This window comes from Aptenodytes patagonicus, chromosome 17 (assembly GCF_965638725.1).
Source record: "Aptenodytes patagonicus chromosome 17, bAptPat1.pri.cur, whole genome shotgun sequence".
Lineage (NCBI taxonomy): Eukaryota > Metazoa > Chordata > Aves > Sphenisciformes > Spheniscidae > Aptenodytes > Aptenodytes patagonicus.
This window is the reverse complement of record NC_134965.1, coordinates 1,572,109-1,593,483: the sequence shown is the minus strand read 5'-3', so window position 1 is coordinate 1,593,483 and position 21,375 is coordinate 1,572,109. Positions and strand designations below refer to the sequence as shown.

At 48.7% G+C, this 21,375-nt stretch overlaps 1 protein-coding gene across 4 annotated transcripts in view; it reads right to left on the bottom strand.

The window, feature by feature from the left end:
• Positions 1–21,375, bottom strand: part of CALN1 (calneuron 1) — a 130,252-nt gene that overhangs the window by 4,059 nt on the left and 104,818 nt on the right. For all 4 annotated transcript variants that reach the window (XM_076354735.1, XM_076354734.1, XM_076354732.1 and 1 more), the window contains exon 5: positions 5,042–5,195. In XM_076354735.1, coding sequence (XP_076210850.1) covers positions 5,042–5,195 — 154 coding nt within the window. The remainder of the gene's footprint in view (positions 1–5,041; positions 5,196–21,375) is intronic.

Genomic DNA, 21,375 nt, shown 5'->3' with positions numbered 1-21,375 from the left:
GAGCGGGGAGCATCGGATGCTGCATTTTGAACACTTGTTTCATTCCCCCCCCCACCTCCTCTGGCCAGGATTTAGCAGTGCCTGTGTCCTAATCCCAGCTCCCACACCGTCCCCCAGCATCAGCTCAGCGCCGGAGGCACAAGAAGCCCTCGTTAGGCAGCACTTTGAGTCAGACTGCCCAGGGCAGGGAAACGCTGGACTACCAGCGCTCCAAGGGACTCGCTATATTCTGTGCAGATAATGAAATCCCCCTTATGGCAGCTCTCCTAAATTACTTGCTTTCTGCTTGCACTGCTCTATTCCTTGATTCCTTTGCTCACTTTTATAATGCACACAGAATCAATACTGTGGTTCCTTGGTTTTGTGCATGATGCCTCGGCACTTTGAAAAGCTTGTTAAATCACAGCTTTAGTTATTTATTTATTTTTCTATTATTTCTGTACTTTGAAAACACTCCCAGCCAGTAGACAAAACAGTGACATAAGCCATCACAGTCAGCATTGCTGTTCAGTGCGGGGCTCTGATGCTGATTACGGTGACCAGGAGCAGCAGTCAAAGACTGGCCAGGGCTTTTTGTGATGGCAACTCTCCTATTCAAAGGAAGAGAGTAAAGCATGTTCAGTGTTTCTTGCAGAAGTGTTCCTGAACTGAACAATTTCTTTAGTCTTCTGTTATACTATCAAGTGAAAACAGAGTTTTAGAGCAGCAGGATCCAGGTAAGTCATTGTTATTGTTCTTTATGGAATGAAGGTGCACCAAATAACCTACCAAATAACTTCAGAAGAAAGGGGAAAGGTCTGTGCTGAAATGTAGAGGTGTTGCAGACCCAGAGAGAGCCTCTTGCTGTCGGTTGGGGCTCAGCAGGAGTTACTCCAGCAAGAAGATGAGTATTACAATTCCTTTGCCCCCTTGCAATCCACAGGGAGACAAAGAAGCTGAAATTACTGACTTTCTTCACTGTAAACAAGACTACGTGCTGCCCTGTGAATTGCCCTCTTAAATATGAAGACCCATTTGCCCTCCCTGCTAGCTGGTGAGCTTTTGCCCTCAATTCTCTCCTTTCTCCAAATTTATAGATCCTTTGAGCATGGCATCTATGCTTTTTTCTGCTGGTTTCCATCGCTGGCATTGTGGCGGGACTGGATGCTCAATCTGTTTTGCATTTGGTTGCCAGCAGGAATTTTTAATACCCACAGGACATGCAGGAGTTTGGACTTGAGCTGGTTCCTTGAACATGGTCAGAGCCTGAAGCTCCTCTGGAGATGCCCCAGCCTCTTCTTAGGGAGAAGAGCAACTCCCAGGCTATCCAGTGTAAACGAGATCTCAAGAAGCAAAGGCAAATCGAGACCGGGTCATCCTTCATCTTCTCAACATGCAGAGAATGTGCTGGCGAGGAGGACTCACCATGGTGTCACTAGGTGGCAGAGACAGAGCTACCGTCACTATAACTTCTCCACCAGGACACGGGGTTAACGGGTCCAGCCTGTTTCAGTGTGCACCGGTCCGCTGGCTGTGGCTGCCAGGCTGGTCACGATGCCCACGGTGGGTTTGAGGTGGTTGGGTAAGTGCTGAGAGCCTTCTCACCCGCAGAAAAAGGCTTGCTAACATGAATAGCTACAGTGTATTTATAGTGGCTTCTGTCATAACCCTGCCAAAGGTGAGTGATATTTGCTTTCTCTGGCTGGATGGAGTTATTTGCAATTTAAGAGGTCCGTTTTTCACTCCCAAGCCCTTAGCTGAGGAGTGGATGCTCCGAGTGCTTGTCTGGGGGGAGCAGGGAGGGGAGCTGCGGCAGCTCTTGTACAGCCAGTTAATTTGAGTATCAGGGCTGAGGATGAAATATCCGTGGCAGACAGCACGGGTCACCGTAACCAGCTGGCACTCTTGCTTGCCACGAGCTTTATGTCATGAGCGTTTAGATAAAAGGAACTGCCAGACAAATGATTTTTTGTGCTACAAATTTTTGTTAGTACAATGTCACTGCAAACAGTTGTCATTTTCCTGTGTCTCTCCTCATAAAAACACACACTATTCTTGGCTCTCAGCTTCATTCTCCTGCCCTAAGCATTAATAAAAATTGAAAGAAAGGCTGAAGACATAACGGTGCCTCCCTTCTGGTTGTATTCTTTATCGGCAGAGCTGGTGTGGGCTGCTTGTACTGAGGAGTTGGGCATTTTCATTGCTTTGCTCTTCATCAAGAATAAGGCAAATGAAAACCCCTAGAAATGCGTAGGAGGAAAAGTTGTAATATAAGCTTAGATCTGACGTCTTGCAAATGACTCTCATGTTCAGAGTGAACTGAACAAAATCCTGGACTTGTCCCTGACCATAATATGAATATTGTATTTGGTTTAAAGCGTGTGTGTAGTTGTGTGTGCATATATGAGTGTGGGAGAGAGAGATAAGGTATATTGTCCATGTTGATATAGGAAGAATATTACATAGTTGTGAAGACTTTATTATGACAAGAAGCCAAGATGGAAAAATTGTGAGAATGACAGAAATTTGTATGTATTTGTACGGATGGCGATGGGTCCTGTACGGTGCTGTTTAGCACCTGGCTGGGCTGAGCCAGCTAACCCCAGGTGTGGAGAAGGGGAGATGTCTCTGTCCACATGATGGAGAAGGGTTTCAGGGCTTCCCTTCGATGGTGAGGTGACAGTGAGTGGAGATCCCCCATTTCAGCAGGGTACTACTGAAAGTATCTGCTATGTCTCTTCCCTTAGGAGCCATTCCCAAATCTCAGTGAAAACCGTCAGGGCTCATCTTGGCTTCATTCCTACCCATAATTAAAGGCACTTCTATGGGGCGGACGAAATGTACATTAAATATAGATGTGAGCCTCTAAGCTAGTCCCTTTAGGCTACCTTTACAGTTGAAAGAAATAGATGCTTTTTAAGTTGCAATTCATCCGATCCCAAGGTAGCACCTAAAATAAGCTTGAGGAATTATACCCAAGAAGCATCTCCTTCACTCCACTAATTAAGAAGTGAGTAAAGGGCGACTGACCATTTAAAGCTAGGCTGAGATGCTGTCCAAACTTCACGACAGCTCTCCTTTAGTGCCACTGAGGTCCATGCCATGACGCCCTATAATTCCTGCTTTTGAGCCCTGTAAAGACCTTAGCGTTTGGGAAATGGGAACACCGGGGCACAAGTAGGTCATTCAGGGAATGTCATGTCCAGCCCAGAGAGCTGCAGGGACGCAACCTGCTCTCAGCCTGCCTTCCCTGGGAGAAATGCTCATGTCAGAGCTGCCATGGACCAGAACCGTCCCCTCCTCTGGGACCTGAAACAAAACTTTGCATCTTTGTTGACAGTGTTCAGCTGATCTTTATTCTCTGGTGGATTTGTGCGTGTGTGTGTGTATTTCTAACAACATCTAAAAAAGGGTCTGTTTTGCTTCTAGGTTCTGCCTAGCACCAGCAATGCCAACATCCCACGAGAAAAGCTGTTCTTGCTGTACTTTTGGAAGCTGGGGCTTCCAAAATGAGATGCTAAGCATTTAGGTTTTCGGACCCTTTTTTTTTTTTTTTTTTTGCAACTGGGATAGTTCACCCAAGTACGGAAGCTGAAAGAAGCCTGCATGCCTCTCGCCGCGGTGACAGCTGGCACATGTCTCCACTGAATCAGCAGGTCAGTGGGGACTAACAACTCCATTCATGTAAGTAAGCATCTCTTCCTCCCTGCTGCTCCCCAGAAGGAACAAAAAAAATGTTGCTTGGCTTGATTCGAAGAGTGTTGCTGCTTGCCTCCCTCCTGCAGGGTTTTTAAAATTCAGCTGTGCTCTTCTACATCTTTTCTGCAGTGTTTAGCAGAGGGTGAGTGTGCTGGATATGGCTGCTGAACCCCATTAATTAGCCAGGCTAAGAATTGCACTAGTATGTTTATCCTTTGCTTTGTTTTAAAGACGCTTCAGTGTCTCTGCCTGGTGCCCTTTCAGAGGCTATTTGACCCCTCAGAGTATCAGAATTTCCCCCAAAATGGCCTATATAAAGCGGCATTGCTGTGGGTGGGAAAGCACAGTAGCTGTCCCAGGGTGACGTGCACAAACCCTGAGGTTCTCTGTAGGTATCTCCCTGGACTTTTCTGCACTTGAGATGATTTGTATCTGTGTAGTTGTTCCAACCAGCAATGCTTTGGAGCAGCACAAGTTCCTCTGGCCAAGAAAATCCTTCTCCCTTAAAACGGGGAATGTTCTTGCCAGTGTTAGCTCCATTCAAAGTGCAAAATTCACTGTAAAAGTTGAGGCTGTGACTGATCCCGGTTGCTGATCACCTAGTGGTCTTGTGGCACTGCTGAGAGGACGCTGTGTTAAGCAACAGCTGCCGAAGCAAATGTTTCCCTTTCTCTAGCTACCTCTGAGGATTGCTTAGACCTTGATCTTGCAGACGCTCTCACATGTGTTGAGATGAGCTGTCCCGGGGTGTACCTGTGTAGCATATTGCAGCTCCACACCAGGGGTCCCGACAGCCCTGAACAAGAGGTGCGCGGGGCAGTAGGGTGCAGATGCACCGTCTCTGCTCGTTGCTGGTGTTACAAAGCAGAGAGAGAACTCTCCCCAGCTGTTCCCTGGGAGCCCAGAGCAGAAGATCTTTTCTGTTTATGGAAAGACAACAGAAAACTGGTGGAGCCTAACACAGCTTGCTAGGGCAGGACCCAGTGCCAATAAAGTCTTTCCATGACAGGCTGAGAGAGGTATGCATATTTCTATAGGGAAATTCAGTCTGTCTGAGACACCCACCTCAGCATGGGCTGCACATCCCTCTGCCTGAATCCCATCAGAGAAAGGAGGGCCATAAGGCAAAGCACCCACTAGTTCATCCTCCTGCCTGAAACAGGAGCAGCTTTACTCAGACCACGTGGAAGAAGGCTAACGGCAGCTCTTGAGCTCTCTAAGTCTGTCATTGCTACTTACTCTAAAATACCTCCATGCTAACTCCATGCATCCTTGCCCATTGCATGTCACGGATCAGAGTGAGTTTTACAGATGAAGCAGAAAGAGAATAATTGTACAGAAACACAGAAACTTTCTCTCTCACCTTCAAACTCTGTTTGGCAGTTGCCAGAGTTTTCATTTAAACTCTCCTCTTCATTGATAATGATGTTCTCGATGTCCTTCATCGTTAAGTGGTCCCGGAAGGCGTGGTAGAGGATGTGTTTCAGCTCTTCCAGTGTTATCCTCTGCATGTCGAACTGTGGGAAGAGGACCGAGTTAGACTCAGCCACCGGTAACAGGCATGGTACTCGGAGGAAGAGAGGCATGTGGGCATGTCACAGTTCCCTACTCGTGGTTTTTTTCAACCTCATTTCAACACCTCAATATAACTTTGCAAATTTTGCTCTTTTGGATTCATTTAACACTAACAGTGTGAATGTTGCAAATGGATGTTGCTAGAGCTCTTGCCAGCTTACTTACTGCCGATAGAGCAGTAGAGAAACACAGCCCTATGCCAGATATGGTCTTCCAGGCTGGAGATGCAGCAACCCGCTATCAGTCCTGGCCATCCCAACAGAGATAAAACCCTGAGAGATTCCCCTGGTAGCTATTACACCTTGCCATGAGCCACAACCTTGTCTCTGCCCCTTTTTTTCCTTCTAACTCTCCAGTTGTGCTTGCATGGTGAGCACAAGCAGAAAACGTTTCCCTCAGCTGACTTCTGCTGTAGATCCAGTAGGTAAATGTTGCTCTTACACCAGATATTAAAAACAGATGATTCCTGCAGAATATGTAGAAATAAACATTTTGCAGCAGAGGAACTTTGCACATGTGTAAGGTTTGTGGTATTAATATCTGCTAATGGTACAGAAGAGAGGACATTCGCACTGGCTGACTTGCAGTGCCAGGTGAGGAGACGAGGCTCTCTGAGCCATCGGTGCAGTCAGTAAAGAAGGATGGAAACGCTCTGAGTCACCCCCTGTGCTGCAGATAATCATCCTCTGAACAGCACCTTGAACTCTCAGGCCTTATAGCCCAAAACACAGGCTTGCCTACAGCAAACAGTGAGCACCAGGACTTGTACACCCTCTTCTAAACTGCCCACCTTCGAGAAACCTCAGAAACGCCAAACACCCCTGGCTTAACGCTGCAGTGGAGGAAAGGCGATGCAAACTTGTGCCCGCTTCTGCAACTGAGAGTGTGGCGATAGCGTGTGATGAGATTGCATAGCTGGCATTTCTGAAACGGTGCAGCAAGAAATTCCTGCTCCTTTCCCCCCAGCCTGATAAGGACAGGGCAAACCTTATCAGTTCTGAGCTGTTCGGTGCATTATCTAAGGTTGTCTTCCCTGACCACTGCTGCACACCTCATCGCACGGATGCAAAATCAGTAATCCTCAAAGTGGTTAACTAAGAAAAATAAATGCACTTTGATTAAATCTGGACCCTGAAATATTTATGCATATCTGTGTGTGTATAGGCAGATTTGCACACATTCATATATATTTATCCATCCATCCTTAGAAGCACTGATTTCTACAATTCTGTTTATTTGTTTATTTCCTGCAACAATCAAAAACCTGGTGCAGAAAATCTGCAGAAAAGTGGACAGCAGGCGCAAAAGCCAAAGTTCCTGGTGTTGCCCCAGATGAGTTCTCTGAAAAGCAAGCCTGGCGGGTTTGGTGGTTTTGCTGCTGTCCTTGTTCCTCAGGGATTCAGCGTTCATACCACCCAGCTAAAAATAGCGAGCGCACAATTGTCACCAGTGGCTCCTTGTTGCACAGTTCAAAGCTGGATTGCAAATCCCCCCGGTATTTAGTCACAAATTTCCAGCCTGCTTTGTTGTGCATGAGGAAATCTCACCACCCGTAGTCTGCTTTCTTTAATGTTAAAAGAGCAAGGAAAATCGAGCAGCTGTGTACTTCACAACCAGCATGATTGCGAAAAGCGTTTCTCTTGGCAACTCAAGATGTGGAAACGGGGGTTAATTTATATGGTTGCCTTACAGCGGTGTCGGGAGGTGTTGTTAGTGGAGGCTTGCAGAGTGCCTTGAGGCTGCCCAGGTTTTGCGGCCCTCCCGCTCGGCTTCCTGCAGCGCTGATTGCACACCAGCGCCATGGAGGTAAAACCAATGATTTCTCACCTGCCACCCAATCCGGCATTCCTCTGGGGTCTTTGTCTTGGGGGAACTCAAACCTGAACTTGAGCCCCAGCATCTTCCTGAGTCCACCCATATGCCAAACCCATAATTTCATCTGAAAGGCCACTTCATATCAACAGGAGCAGTCTGTCTGCACGTGGTTACCCCATCCCATCTCATCAGGGTGTGATGTTCAACCTGTGTCGGTGTTTTCTTCCTGTTCTGGGCTCAGGGACAGTTTTCTGAGGCCAATACAAACTTTTTTGCTGTAATTTATGGGTTTATTTTTTCCCCCTTCGGGGAACAATCTTTCTAGAAGCTCTCCAAAACCTGTGTTTACCCATCACCAGATGGATGCTCACCCCTGTGAGTGCTTCACAGCCCAGAGCAGTGTCTCTGTGATCTGCTCTTTACTTGTGTCCTTTTTTGAGGATATCTGCAGGGATGTGTGAGCCTCCTTAAGACCTACTTACTGGAAGTGTTCACAGAGTTTACGTGGGCAGGATAGTTGAGGATGAGGGACCTCCGGTATGCTGCATGCATCCTGTCCTTGTGGAGAGTAAAAGACGATCGAATGCTTCAGGATCTGCCTCACTATGTCCCAAGATGACTGTGTTGGAAGAACAACATCTCCGGATCATCCCCCTGCCCCTTCATGTCTGCCTCCAGAATTACAGGTGTGAAAACTCACCTCGGGACACACCATTGCCTGTGTTGACATACATATGCTGCTCCTTTCCTCTCACTCTTAGGAGTCTTTGCTGGTCTCCTTTTATACCAGCATTGTGACTAACAAGCTTTTGCAGAGTCTACTGTGACGCTACCTGTTGCTTTGCTTCAAGCCACCTGGATTACAAACACAACCATGGTTATCTTCTAATCCTAACAACATGGAAACAGTAACGACTTGTGGGTTTTTGGGTCTTCCTGTACCAGTTAATCTGTCTAGTGGGAAATAATTGTTCTCTTGACAAATATGCATCTGTTGCTGCATCCCCACCTCTTGCTTTTAGGCTTTATGCTAATATAGGGAGAAATTATTTTTTATTGTTCTGTTGTCATCTTGCCTTTTAGCAAGAGGAACCATCTCAGATGAGGTTCAAAATCACCCCTGTTGGCTCATGTACTGTGTTTGGCCTGTTGGCAAGCATACGGTCCTTGCTCCTGCTTTGCTCTCCGCTCTGGTACTTGCATGCAGGAGGCATGTCCTCCGTTAGGTACGTATCAGCACAGGAGTTTGTCCAGACTGGGCTCAAGCTCAGCGCAGCCAGAGACAAGACTTGCATTGGACTTGGGCTCCCAGGTAATTTCTTCTATTATTATCATTGCTCTCCCATCTGGCAGTTTCCCTGATTCACTTTTCAATTACTCTGGCTTTTTATTGTTGTAATGACAGTAACCAGGGAGCAACTCTTAACTTTTATTGGCTCCACTGAGAGGAAAACTGTGACTGTTGCAAGCTGAAAGCTTCCTATAGGATTTATAATTAGAAGAAATCAATGATGCTGCTTCTGAACCGGTGCTCTTGGAACACACTGTAAGCAGTGATATAGAAACAAACTGTGCCTAATGCTGATGCTCAGACGCCCCAAGTGATGCAGTGGGTGCCCTGAATGAAAACCTGTACTTGTACAGGTATGTTTGGCTTGTATGGAGAGCACCAGGAATTGTTCACTGCAGTTTCTGATGGACCTCAGTAACTGTCCCCAGCAGAGACATCTCCTGGAGTTGGGAGGATGTTGTCCTAAGAGACATCTGGAAGGGAAAGTGGACCTAATCCAATCCAGCCTGTAGCTTCCTGACTCCTCCTTGCTTTAAATTTCCTGCTGGGAATGAAAGCAGAGTCCCTACCAGTTCCTTCAGTCTCCCTACCCCCAATTTCCAAAGTTTGCAGCTGACTGAGAGCTGCCGTGGCTACAGAGCACGGGTTTCACTACTGGCACCTTTTGCAGATACCTCTGTGTCCTACCTGGCATGCTGTATGCAGGGAAACAACCCTATGAGAAAAGTTTGCTTCTTTGAAGAGCTAAATGCTGAAATATTACTTATGATAATTTCCTTTAATATCAGCTCTGCTTTTAAACAAAGAGTGGGAGGCTCCTCTCTTGAATCCTAAGCTGGCCTCGCTGCCGTGCAGATGAGGTGATGCCAGGCTGGGACCCTGCAGCACTGTGAGCGGGGTCGGTCTGGTGACCTGCAAGATCTATTGAGGCTGCATCAACAAAAATGCTCTTCTCAACAAGAGGTGGGACTGGTCCTCTGGCAGTGATGGTTTTAGCTAGGAGAGCACTTAGATACTATTTTTCCTGAGCCTATTGGGCACAGGCTTCCCATGTAAGCCATCTAAAAAGGTCCTCTTTGGCTGTTAAGGGCTCCATGTGATCCTTGTGCCTACTGATGTGCTATCCCACACGAGGGTGGGAGACTGAGACAGCAGCAGGAGAGCAGGCTCTCGCCTGATGCTTTCGAAAATCAGGTCTGCAAAACCTAAAGCTTCATGTTTCAGAGATTTCTTGTTTGGAGCAGCCCTTGATAATTTCCGAATAATGAGTTAATGCCTTTGTTTTGCTCTCAGACCATGGGTGTCTCGAATACCTACAAGGCAAATGCAAACTGGCTCTGCCCACACCTGCAGCCGACTGCTGCACCGGGCGATGTGACCCAAAAAATACTCGGACTCTTTGCAGGGCTGCTGGGCTTTGTGCTGTGCTAACTACAGTCACATCGTTTCTGGGTGGCTCTGAACACAGGCAGCTCTGTGAGTGCTCGCAGCCGACTGTGTAGCTGCTCCTTGAGCCAGACGGGCTTTGAGCTCATAAACTACTGATCTGGGACTTTTCTGTGGGCCCAATGTTTCACGTTGGCCATATATTAAAGCGCACATCCCCAGTGCACTCCACGCAGAATCTAATGTACTCCCATCTCTGCCTGGGGGCTGGATGAATGGCCGTTTTGTACCAACTGTACCTCCCAGATAAGCTCAGCCACGGATATTTTATAACGAGAAGAAAACGGCATATGCCGGAGAAGCCAGGAGTCCGGAGGGGCAGGGAGACCATGCACAAAGGGAGCGAGCTCCTGCAAGCAAAGCTGCTTTTGCAGATGGGATCTGCTGTGCTGTGAAGGCTGAAGGACTCACTACTCGTGCCTAAGAGGCAGCAAGCGCTGTTTCAATCCACAGCACTGTGGCAAGCCCGCACTGTAAAAGCTCTTGGATGAGCTTTTATTTATATTTTATATAGATGTAAAAAGTATTGTCTTATTATATATATAATAAAGTGTAAAGTATAAAGTGTATGTGTGTGTGTATAAAAAAAATATGTGGGAACATATGAAATATTTTCTAAATGTCCAGACATATACCCCCTCCAAATCTGAAGGTTTCTCATTATACATTTTTCTATCAAAGACAACATGCCACTAAAGGGAGAACATTTGCCAGCCCAAGGCCTGGAGTGACTCTCATGGCCCCCCTGGGACAGGGGGACAAAGCCATTTTGCAGCCTATGACATGCTACTGGTTTTAAAGCAGCAATGATTTTTTTCTGTGCTCCTCCAAATCATGACTACCATTACAGCAAAGCTAATTTCCTCTACCCGCCCCCCCTTGCTGGCCCACACATCCGCTGAAGGAGGGGTGGGAGCCCTACAGCACCGGCAATGAAAGCACGGAAGATACGTTTTGCTCTGCTCTGTACACATGTCCCTGTCGAGGCTGGCTGACGACGTGCTGTAAGCTGAAGATGGAGGGGTCCCTTTTTCTTTTCCCCATCACTACTTCTTTTCGTCCTTCCACCACTTGCTCCATGCCAGTGCACTTGCATTTATGGCCCAGGGTGAAGCACGCAGAGGTCCCTCAGGGCTGCTCTGTGGGCTGTGGCAGGGCCTGGGGCTGTTCCCATGCGTGCACAAGCACTTTCTCTATCTGGGGACCATGCCCAGCCATCTGTGGAGGTCTCGCATTGCCTTGCTGACAGCAGCCTTGTCCCAGCTTGCTGCACTTCCATGGAGGTGTGGGGCAGTGCAAGGGAGAGCACGTGCTTCTCCCTGCACCCAGAGCAATACTCACCCCCCACCTCCTCACAGTTTAGCTGTGTGCCTCTGCTGCTGGGAAAAGCCTCCTATGAGTGGGCTGAAGTACGATAATCCTCAGCAAAGACCAGAGGGAGCCACCTGTCCCTCCATGCTGTCAGCTCCCCTGTAGGGAACTTCATTTGGGGTAAGAGAAGCAAACAAATGTCCTCACCCTAAACTGGGGTGCTTGTGGGAGTGGAGCAAACAGCACCTTTCCCTTGGGCTGCCTGTTGCAGGCTGACAGCCTGGCAGGGTAGTCAGAGCGCGCTGTCACCCTGCCAAGACGAGCTTGAGGCCCTGGGTGTCCTCTCCGCCGAAAGGCCACCGTGCAGGGCTGTGTCACCGCCCCAGCACACAGGTGGAGAAGGGGCTTTTTGCGGGACAGCAGATATAAATTCAGCCTTGGCAGCTCCCAGCTGCCTCCAACAATCCCCACCAGCCTGTAAGAGGGAGCAGAGCTCCATCCATCAACGGATCATCTCCTCCTCCCGGGAGATGGTGTTGCAGAGCTCTGCTGCTGCGGAAAGACGTGGACCCATCCTGCCAGGGGTTGCAGCCCAGGACGGAGCGCCCTGCTTGCCCTAGGTGCCAGCAGCCAGTGCACCTACAGGGTGTTTCTCCATCCTGCTCTCCCATCACTCACGGGGAGCACGAGGCTGTGCTTGGCCCCATCTGTACATATGCACTCCCAGTGCCAGGAGCACGCAGGCTCAAGGAGCCCAGCAGGAACCAGCGCCCCTATAGAAATAAACTTACATGCTTACCCACATGGAGGCTGGGGCTGCGTGAGACCACAAGTGCCTGTCTGCTCGCTCGAGCTGTCTCTGTGTCAGTGGGATGTGCCCCAGGCCACCTTGCCCTGCAGCTATCCCAGCTCCCAGCCGCTTGCGACAGCTTTTCCACCCCACGCTGGGCTTAGGGTGGCTGTCATCCAGGTACCACTTGCTTACACAGCCTTCGGGAACAGCCAGCTTCCCTGATGCTGCACCAGAGCACCTCACCTGCTGGGGAGCGGGAAGGGGTAACAAGCTCATTTCCATAGTAACGGGCTCGTTACTGTGCTGGCTAACGGGAGATTGCTCCATTCTTCCCGGCAGCTTTGTCAGCAGGGAATCGTACACACATTGATAAATTAAAATCAGATTTAAGTGCGTATTCACAGCACCCTTAACCCCAAGCATCTGGCCTAAGTTTGCACTATGAAATGATGCGGCATTCAAAACTAACCTGGCCCGTGGGTACCCCCCTGTGTGTCCCTCCAGCCACCCCATAGCCCACGTGGGATTGTTGAGGAGCACTGCCAGGATGCCCGCAGCTCTGCGAGAGGCACCGACACCTGTAGATTATGAACTGTTCTGTGTATGGGTCAAAACAACCTCCTTTACCAGCTTGTCTGGGTGGAACAAGACCATGCCGAAGAGCGGTGGTCTCTGCAAAAGGGTGTATGGGGTGAGAGCATGTGAACTCCCCCCTGTGTGTCTGCCAGCCTGAAACGCAGGGCAGAAAAGTCCTGCACTCCCCTCCACAGCGCTCAGGATAAGTGTGACCGATGCTGGGTGCTCCTCAGGGGCCAGGGAGCAGGACAAGAGGGTCAGGGTGGCCCAGGCTGGTGCTCAGCGTAGGAAACCTGTCTGATTGTGTGGACAAGGAGGAGAAAGAATAAATAAAAATGAAAGACAGAATGGATGCTCTGAGAGCACAAATGCCCACCAACTCTTTGTTAACCTTCTAGAAATGTTTTGGAGGCAGTCCTGAGCCTGCCATCTACCAGAGGCAAGAAGTTGTCCACCTCGAGGAGGCCACAAAGGCTCACTGTGGGCAACGTGCCTGGTGAGTACGAGCAACGCTGGGGTGCCCTCCCCAGCTCCCCGCTGGTGAACTGCAGGCTGACACCCCTGCCTGCCCCCCGTCCCCATCCATATCATCCCCATCCCCATCCCCCCACCTGGAACTGATGCACAACCAGGGACCAGTTTAGGTTTTGACAGCTTGGCATTTTCCCATGCGGAAAATAACTTTTCATCTTAAAAACCCCCACAACTCAGTCCAATGCTAAATATAATGAAAAAAAATCACCTTTGTCCTGCACAGTGGGGATGGAGATGGGTTCCTCGCTCCATCCTGCTGCTTGCAGGCTGCAATGGTAGCTCTGAGCTGCTGGCTCAGTGCCATCTAGTGCACGGGTGTACACAGCCCTTTCCCTGGGCACTTACACCTGAACCACTGGAATAAGGCGACAAACAATACTGACAATCATTGGCAAAGCTCCTGCAGAGCTACACAGCCCAGAACCGGGAGCTCATAGCCAGCCTGAGTGCCCTGCACCCCTCTCCTGCTCTGTCTGGGAAGGTCCCACTTGTCCCTTTGTCCCAATGGATGCTTCAAATACCATTTTCTAAATACTGGTGCTGCTACTTCTTATTTCTTTATTACTTCCTCACCTCTATTGCTACATGTTGTTCATTCAGAGAGAGTAAAGCTAAGCTTTTACACTTGTCTTCCTGGCAAGGATGACTATTTGCTGCTTTCCCCATGTGCTGTCCCGCCCCCTGCACATCTCCATATCTGATTATAGCTGCTGCCAGTGGCTCGGCCATCCGCGCTGTCACATGCTACTTCAGGTCTCAGAGTTACTCAGCAAACTAACATTTGACAAGCTAAAATATAGGGTTCTCCCAGCTCACAGCCGAGTGCTTGCTAGGGCACGCCTACAGAGCAGGGGCTGGGGGCGGGATGGGTACCCCCGATGAGTCCTATGTACTCAGTGCTCACCACGTTTCCTCCCACGGTCCCTCACCGGTGACCCAGCGATGGTATTAGCTTTGCTCGCCATGTCCCTACCTGTACCCAGTGTGGGTTTAGAGCATCCCTTAAACCTTCTGGCTACACAACACAGGATTCCTGGGGCACGAGTCGGTGCACCCAGCACGTTTCTAAAATGAACCCATGAAGACGCTGTTGTTTGGGTCTGGTGACGGCAAACACTGCTGACAGCTGGTCTGCGAAGAAATCTTCTTGTTTAGTCTTGGCTGTACAGGAACGAACCTAGTTCCCTCTACTAGGTCTCACCACCTGCTGAGGTTGGTGCCATCCTTTACTAGACCCAGATTTTAACTCTCTGGAGTGATGTTTTAAGCAGGGGAGTGGGTCATCAGCTTTGCCTCTACACTGATGTCCTCGCTTAACAGCTGGGATATAATGGTTATTAAACTGGGCTAAGAGAAATAGGCCCCCTGATAGGTAAATTGCAGTAACACCTCTGCAGAAAACACAGTAGGAATATTAATCCTGGGCCCATTCAATTAACTTTAAATAGATTAACTAAAACACAGAGAAGTGGTGATTTGTGGTTTGTTTTTTTTTTTTAATTAGAGAATGCTCTCAGGCTGAAGTACAAATTAACAGGCTCTAACGATTTCTTTTGCCTAGTTTTAAAGCTCCCAGGCCTCGACAACAGGCTCCCAGCCTGATCCCAATCAAAGTGCATACATAAATAGGTCTGCAACATCTTGATCTTCAACGCGAGGCCTGTGGGAGCCTCTCGGAGGAGCAAACGCGCAAGATTTAATTAGGGCTAAAGCTGGGAACACCTGTTTGGGAGCGAGCGCCTTCAGCCTACCCCACAGATATGGAGTTTCCAATGGATTCATCTCCCCAGCATAAATCCATCACTGGGGTGAGGTGAAACGTGCTCTGGGCTGGTGATGCTTGTGTGTCCCACTGCAGGCAGCGGATTTTAGGCAGCCCTGTTCCCCCCCCCCCCCCGTTCAATCGACAAGAGCACGACAAGGGGGTTTCGTGGCAGGTCACTATGTGGCGGTGTGCCAAAACCCCATGTTTTGCCAGAAAAAAAGGGCCTTCATTCTTTGCCCTACAAGACGCTCCTCCATCAGGGGGAGGGCAGAGGGGTCTGCACCCCAGAGGGACGTGCTGGGACCCTCGGGGGACAGCAGCTCCTGCGTCTGGCTGCGCCGGGTAAGACGTATTTACGTCTTGATCCAGACACACACTGAGCAAGGATGTGAGGGGACTTTGATCTGCGTTGGCTGCTCCAGAGCTAAAGCTCGTGCCGTGCAAGGTGCCAGCAAAGCAGCTTCACAGACCTGGAGCATGGGCTATTGCTTTTTGACAATAACGATAAACCTGACACCCAGCAAGCACAGGAGGATTATGGAGTGAGGGAAAGCCACCATCTAGCAAAAATAACCTGTCCTGTCTGCTTCACAAAAAAGATTGAATTCGACCCACCGCTCTTCTCCCCATTTTTTGCACACAGCCGCGGGCAGCATCACTGCCTGCAGAAGCGATCTTTAAGCTGCTTCTGAATTAGATCAGGCAGCAGAAACCCGAGCGAAGTAAATGAACTGGCCGTGCAGCCCTGCTGACGAATGTCTCCTGAAAGCTAAAGAGCCAAAGGAAACCCATTTTTTACCTAACAGTTACAAATGTTTCGAGAATGCTGGGAGAAGTGGATTAGAAGGTGAGACATGTTCCTGAAATGCATGAAGGACACTAATAGTTAATAAAAGCTTTACCAGGGAGATGGAGAGCTACTGTGGGAAACTTGAGGCATCCTTGACACTGCAGATGATGGTTGACAAAAAATAATAATAACGAGGCAGCAAACAGACCTTCTAATACTGCTGTCTGGCACCAGACAAAGCTAAGATAGATGGAGAGCAGCTTCTCAGGCTACTGTAATTAGCCAAACTACATTTGTTTTTTAGGTTGGTCTCCTTGTTTCATAGCTCACGATGGTCTGTTAAGCCCCAAATGCAAGGACGGGCTGCAATGCTCTGGGCTGTGGTGTGTGCAGAATAAATGGTGCTTTATAGGTCAGGTTTGCTCCGAGGTGACAGTCACCAAATATAAAGAGGAGACAACTGGAAAATGGCTGTGAAATGCACCAACCAGCAGGTCTGGCAGGGTACGCAGCCCACGAACCCCCAGGCCCCATTACAGCATGTTTTACTGGTGAGCGGGTAAGATGGAGAGAGCGGAGAGGGTCATTTATTCAGGTTAGTGGGGTTACACGGTCCCAAAGAGAACCCGACTTGTAGGAAACACGATGTGTTCACATTCCCTCCAGTATGAGCTTGGCTGGCACAAACCTGGGCCCCTCACTACAAGAAGGACATTGAGGTGCTGGAGCGTGTCCAGAGAAGGGCAACGAAGCTGGTGAGGGGTCTGGAGAACAAGTCTGATGAGGAGCGGCTGAGGGACCTGGGGTTGTTTAGCCTGGAGAAAAGGAGGCTGAGGGGAGACCTCATCGCTCTCTACAACTCCCTGAAAGGAGGTTGTAGCGAGGTGGGGGTCGGTCTCTTCTCCCAAGTAACAAGCGATAGGACGAGAGGAAACGGCCTCAAGTTGGGCCAGGGGAGGTTTAGATTGGACGTGAGGAAAAATTTCTTTACTGAAAGAGTGGTTAAACCTTGGACCAGGCTGCCCAGGGAAGTGGTGGAGTCCCCATCCCTGGAGGTATTTAAAAGACAAGTAGATGCGGCACTTAGGGACATGGTTTAGTGGGTGGTGGTGTTGGGTCGACGGTTGGACTCGATGATCTTAGAGGTCTTTTCCAACCTTAGTGATTCTATGATTCCATGATAAACCTCATCATTTCCACTGGTCCCAGTGTGCTCACATTGTTAGGGATGCAGGCAAGGGTTCTCCATCAGCATACAGATCCCTAGGAGCCTTTAGCAAGCTGTGCTTTAGCATTTGGTGTAGTTGGGCCCCCCGAGACACCTCCTAACCCGGCTGGACTGCACTGTGAAGCCAAAATGGTGTTGCTGAGAAAACGAACAGCACTGCCAGCCTGGCCCAGAAAGCAAAGGAGCATCATCATTATTTGATCCTTTAATATTCCTTCCACTGATTACTTGTAAAACACATCACATTTTTGAACAGCAGCACAGAAAGGGAGCAGCAGGACGTTGCGCGGGTGCAGCCATGTCTTCCTTCCCCTTCCCTGCCCTTGCAAGGTGTCTGCGTGCAGGCATACTGGACTATCGCTCACGAGCAAGACTATTTCTTGCATGGCCAGCACTGGAAAGGCAACCGTGCCCAGCAGACGCGGGGCTTTCCAGGCTGGGGGAGCAGAGGTGTGAATGCTGCACAACCTGCACTGTCAACCAAGCTGCCCGGAGCAGCCTGGCTGCCAGGGCAGTGCAGGGGATGGTCCGTGCACAGATGCTGACGTGGACGTTCATGCAAACGTTGCTTTTCTGTCATCACCTAACCCCTGTGTGAGGCTGAGGAGAGGCAGGGTGTTTCCTTGTAGAGGTCCCTCAGCTCTGAGGACTGTCCTTGCTGTGTTTGCAGCTCTGGAGAGGCGTCAGGACACAAACAGAGATGCTGGGGGGGGAGCTGTGCACTTTGGTTGCAGCTGGAGAAGCCAGGCCAGAGAAGAGTGTGCTGGGGACAGTACCCTGGTCTCTGCTGTCTTTGGTAATATTTATTCAAGGCTCAAATTCCTGACTTCAGTGACAAACACGAGAAGGCATACTACACTAATAGAACTGATACAGGTCTCTTCTGGGGTTGAAATGGGATTATTTATGCCAGGTTGACTATAATCACTGCCCTGTTAATCTATAACACGTCCTGCAAAGAGTCCCCCTAAAGATAAATGAACAGCCTGCACAGTGCATAGGAGAGAGAAAAAAAAAATCTTAGTCCAACACTGAACCATTGTACCTTCTAGGATGAAGACCAGCAGCACACAACAAAACAGCTTGGAAAAGGGCAACTTTATGCTAAACAGGTCACAGGATAAATGCACGAAACCGTGATTAAGGAGGGTGGATGGGGCAGGACGTGCCGTGCTGGCACCAAGCACACGTGCCGTGCTGGCACGGTGCTCATGCATGGCTGGGGGCTCTGCAAGGGCTCTGCCCGGCAGTGCTCAGTGCCTAGCACCTCTCGGCACCCGTTGCAGACGTTTCGGAGGCACCAATGTCTACATCGCTGCCAAAAACTGACATGATGCTCAGAAGCATGTACGGCTTTACCATGACTAACTGCTTGGTTGGTTTTAATTGCTTCGGTGTAATTTGGTCAGTTCCTCCTTTGTGCTTATGTTACCTTTATCCTGGAGTTACACTGTGGATTTAGATTAAGCAGAGTTATTGTAGAGTATATATAGCGAAATATAGGACCCTGTTTGGGAACATAATGGTACTTTTGGGGACCTCTCTTCCCTTGGTGCATAATGAAACCAGAGCAGGGAGGATCTTTCCCATCCTGCACTGTGCTCCCCTGCATGATTTGGGCCAAAATGACAATGTCTGCAAAGGCTATGGGATCTGAGAAGATGAAGGAGGAAAAACAAAAAGCCAAATGTAGTCAGTAAAAACATCTCATTTTGGTAATTATGGTTCAATCCTTGGGGTTTCATTTTGACCTCTATTAATTCACGCTGGGTTTATTGTTATCTTTTAGCCTGTATTTGGAAATCGAAAGTTGTCATGACCTCAGGATTGGGAGCTTCTCATTTGGAAGACATGTAATATTAAAAAAGCGATTTTTTTTTTTTTCACAGTGAGAAATTCACATAAGGCACGAGAAATTAATCTTTGCAGGTAAAAGTTATGATTTGTCAAAGTGGCACTTTCTAAGGAGAAGTAAAAAATAAAAAATTTAAAATGTCACAAGTCATTGACATTATTAATAGGGCCCAGGAGCTGACAGGCAGACTGGCCGCATCCGCAGATGGAACTGCCTGCACCAGTCTGCCCCGGTGGGGACTACCCAGTGACCTGGGGGCCCCCAGCAGCTGCCCAGGCAAGGCACACAAAGAACTTGTTTTCTGCTATTTTTACAACCTCCCCCACAACTTGTAGAAACTGGAGTTCTTCTAAAGTCCATCACATCTGCCCTCCAAAGCCCACGGCTCGCATTATCACACATTAGTTAAGAGCATCATTGACGATAAAGCTCCCCACTTGGCTTGTGGCTGTCATGGATCTTTCCTGACAAGTCTAAAGCCCTGAAGAAAGTCAGTGAATATCTAATTCAGCTAGAGACAGAAACACATAGCAAAAAATCCTCCACTTTTGCACTTCAGTTTAGTAATTCAAGAGCAGAGCATATGAAAAATTGGTGTTTGTGCACCAAGGCTAGGAAGATATGAAGAAAGGACCTAAGTGATTTTAATACTTTCTGATTTGTTTCTCTCTGTCACATTGTGCTAGGATGTGGATCTGTCTTTATTTTATTTGCATTTTGTAATTATTTTTATAGAATATTTTGCTCTCTGCATAATGACCATTGTTTGAAAACAAGATTAATTCAACCGAAAACCGTGAGGTAGAAAGTTCAGTCAAAGCCTGGAGTAACTGCTAAGTTACTCTGTTGCTAGGAGTACATGATTTTTTCCTTGCCATGGTAAAAACAAGGTGATCAATTCTGAAGTCCCCTCCAGCAATTCACTTGGCATTTGCTAGCTCCTGCCAGCTACCAATACGCCAGAGCAGAGAAGGAAGAAAATACAAACCAGCTGTCACTGCAAAAAAATAAAATTCAGGAAAGTAATTTTAATGCATGACTCAGAGCAGCGGGTCTGTGACAAGGAGGGAGGCAAGGAGCACTCGCACCTCAAAACTGGGAAGAATGAGCATCTTTGCCAGTACCTGCTGCCAGGCTGCAGAAAAGCTCAGGAGGCCACGGGGAACAGCAGCAGGTGTATAGTTCAGCTCTGGGCTCCAGTGCCCACAAAATACAGCCTAGCACAGGAGGACACACACCGGTGTGTATGTGAAAGGGAGTAAGAGCAGCACATCTGGTGTTAAACTCAGGTTCGGGACAAGAAGGGATGATGCATTTTGGTGACAGCTTTAAGAGCTCTGCATCAGACGCCCTGCTTGTTTGGAGCCCACTGGGGACACAATGGAAACCCTCCCAGCAACCAACCTCTTCACCTCATGAGCACTACGCCAGGTCCCTGGGACAGGTCTTTACTCGAGTGGTACAGAGGACACATTCCTCCAAACAGAGGACATAGCGGATGCAGGTGGTTCAGCATATATTCCTTCATTAGCTTGTCTGAACGGCTTAATCGTTAGATTTTTCTGTGCTATATCACAATACATAAATGCCTCTGGATGCTTCAGGGTACCTTTTATGGCAGATCTGACCATTAGTCTCTCAGCAGACAGTGAAGCAAAAGGGATTTGAACAAGAGGGTTGGAGGGCTAATGCAGGCTTTCTCCGAAACCTGGGCTTGCTCCAGTCTCTGTGAACCCTCTGGGGTACTCGCTTCGTGCCCGCACTGGGTGTATGGCAATGTAAAGCAAAAATGGGCCTCAGCGATATCTCCCCAGTACCAGCAGCGAGTGCTGATGGGGATTTGAGGACTGTCATTAATGATCCAGGAAGTTCAGCCAGATCCCAGCCCTGAGCTCCCCATCTCGCAACGCGCAGCCACGGCACAGTCACATCACGGGAGGGAGGTCTGACCTAGGTCTGTGAGATCAGGCTGCTAATTGTACTTAAGTTATGCATGAATTAGAGAAATATTTAGCTCAGTGATGCTTAAGGACTCTTCTTACACTAAAATAAACTGTCACATGATAGCTTAATTACCCGATCCTGCAAACGGCGCTTTGCTGGTGTGGCTGCTGGAGCTGTGCTCGATGCACCCTGTGACTCAGCAAGCCCAGGGACAGGGCCTGGGTGGCAAATTATGGCCGTGCTTCCAGTCAAAGCCCAACACGATTTGTCAGTCACCAGACCCCAAGCCCTATACCCAAAAGTCCTTGTCAGCAGCTGGCCATGATGGGCTACTCTTCCAACGCTTCCCCAGGCGCAGAGGAACAAGGCTGTTCAAGAAGATAGTGAAGCTTTGCTGCTGCGTTTAAGTTCACCTTCACAGGTAGCCCAAGAACACGGCGTATGACTGGATGCAGCCCTGGTATGTATGTTAGTCTGTGGGGGTAAAACAAGACCACACGCTCCTGATGACGTGCAGCTCTAGCTCTGACATCTTGTGCTAAACCTTTTTTTTTCTATGTGCACTGAAACAAGGCAGTTTTCCTAAGTGCTCAACTCTCCCCCTCAAGCCACAACATGAAGCTGACTTTTATCAGCAGTGAGAAATGCACGGCAATCAAAAAGCAGCTGATAATTTTGATGATACGGCACAAGGAAAACACAATCCTGTTCCACCGTGTCGACAGTTATGCAGAAATATTTGGATAATTTGTTTTGGTTCAAAGCTATCTCTGA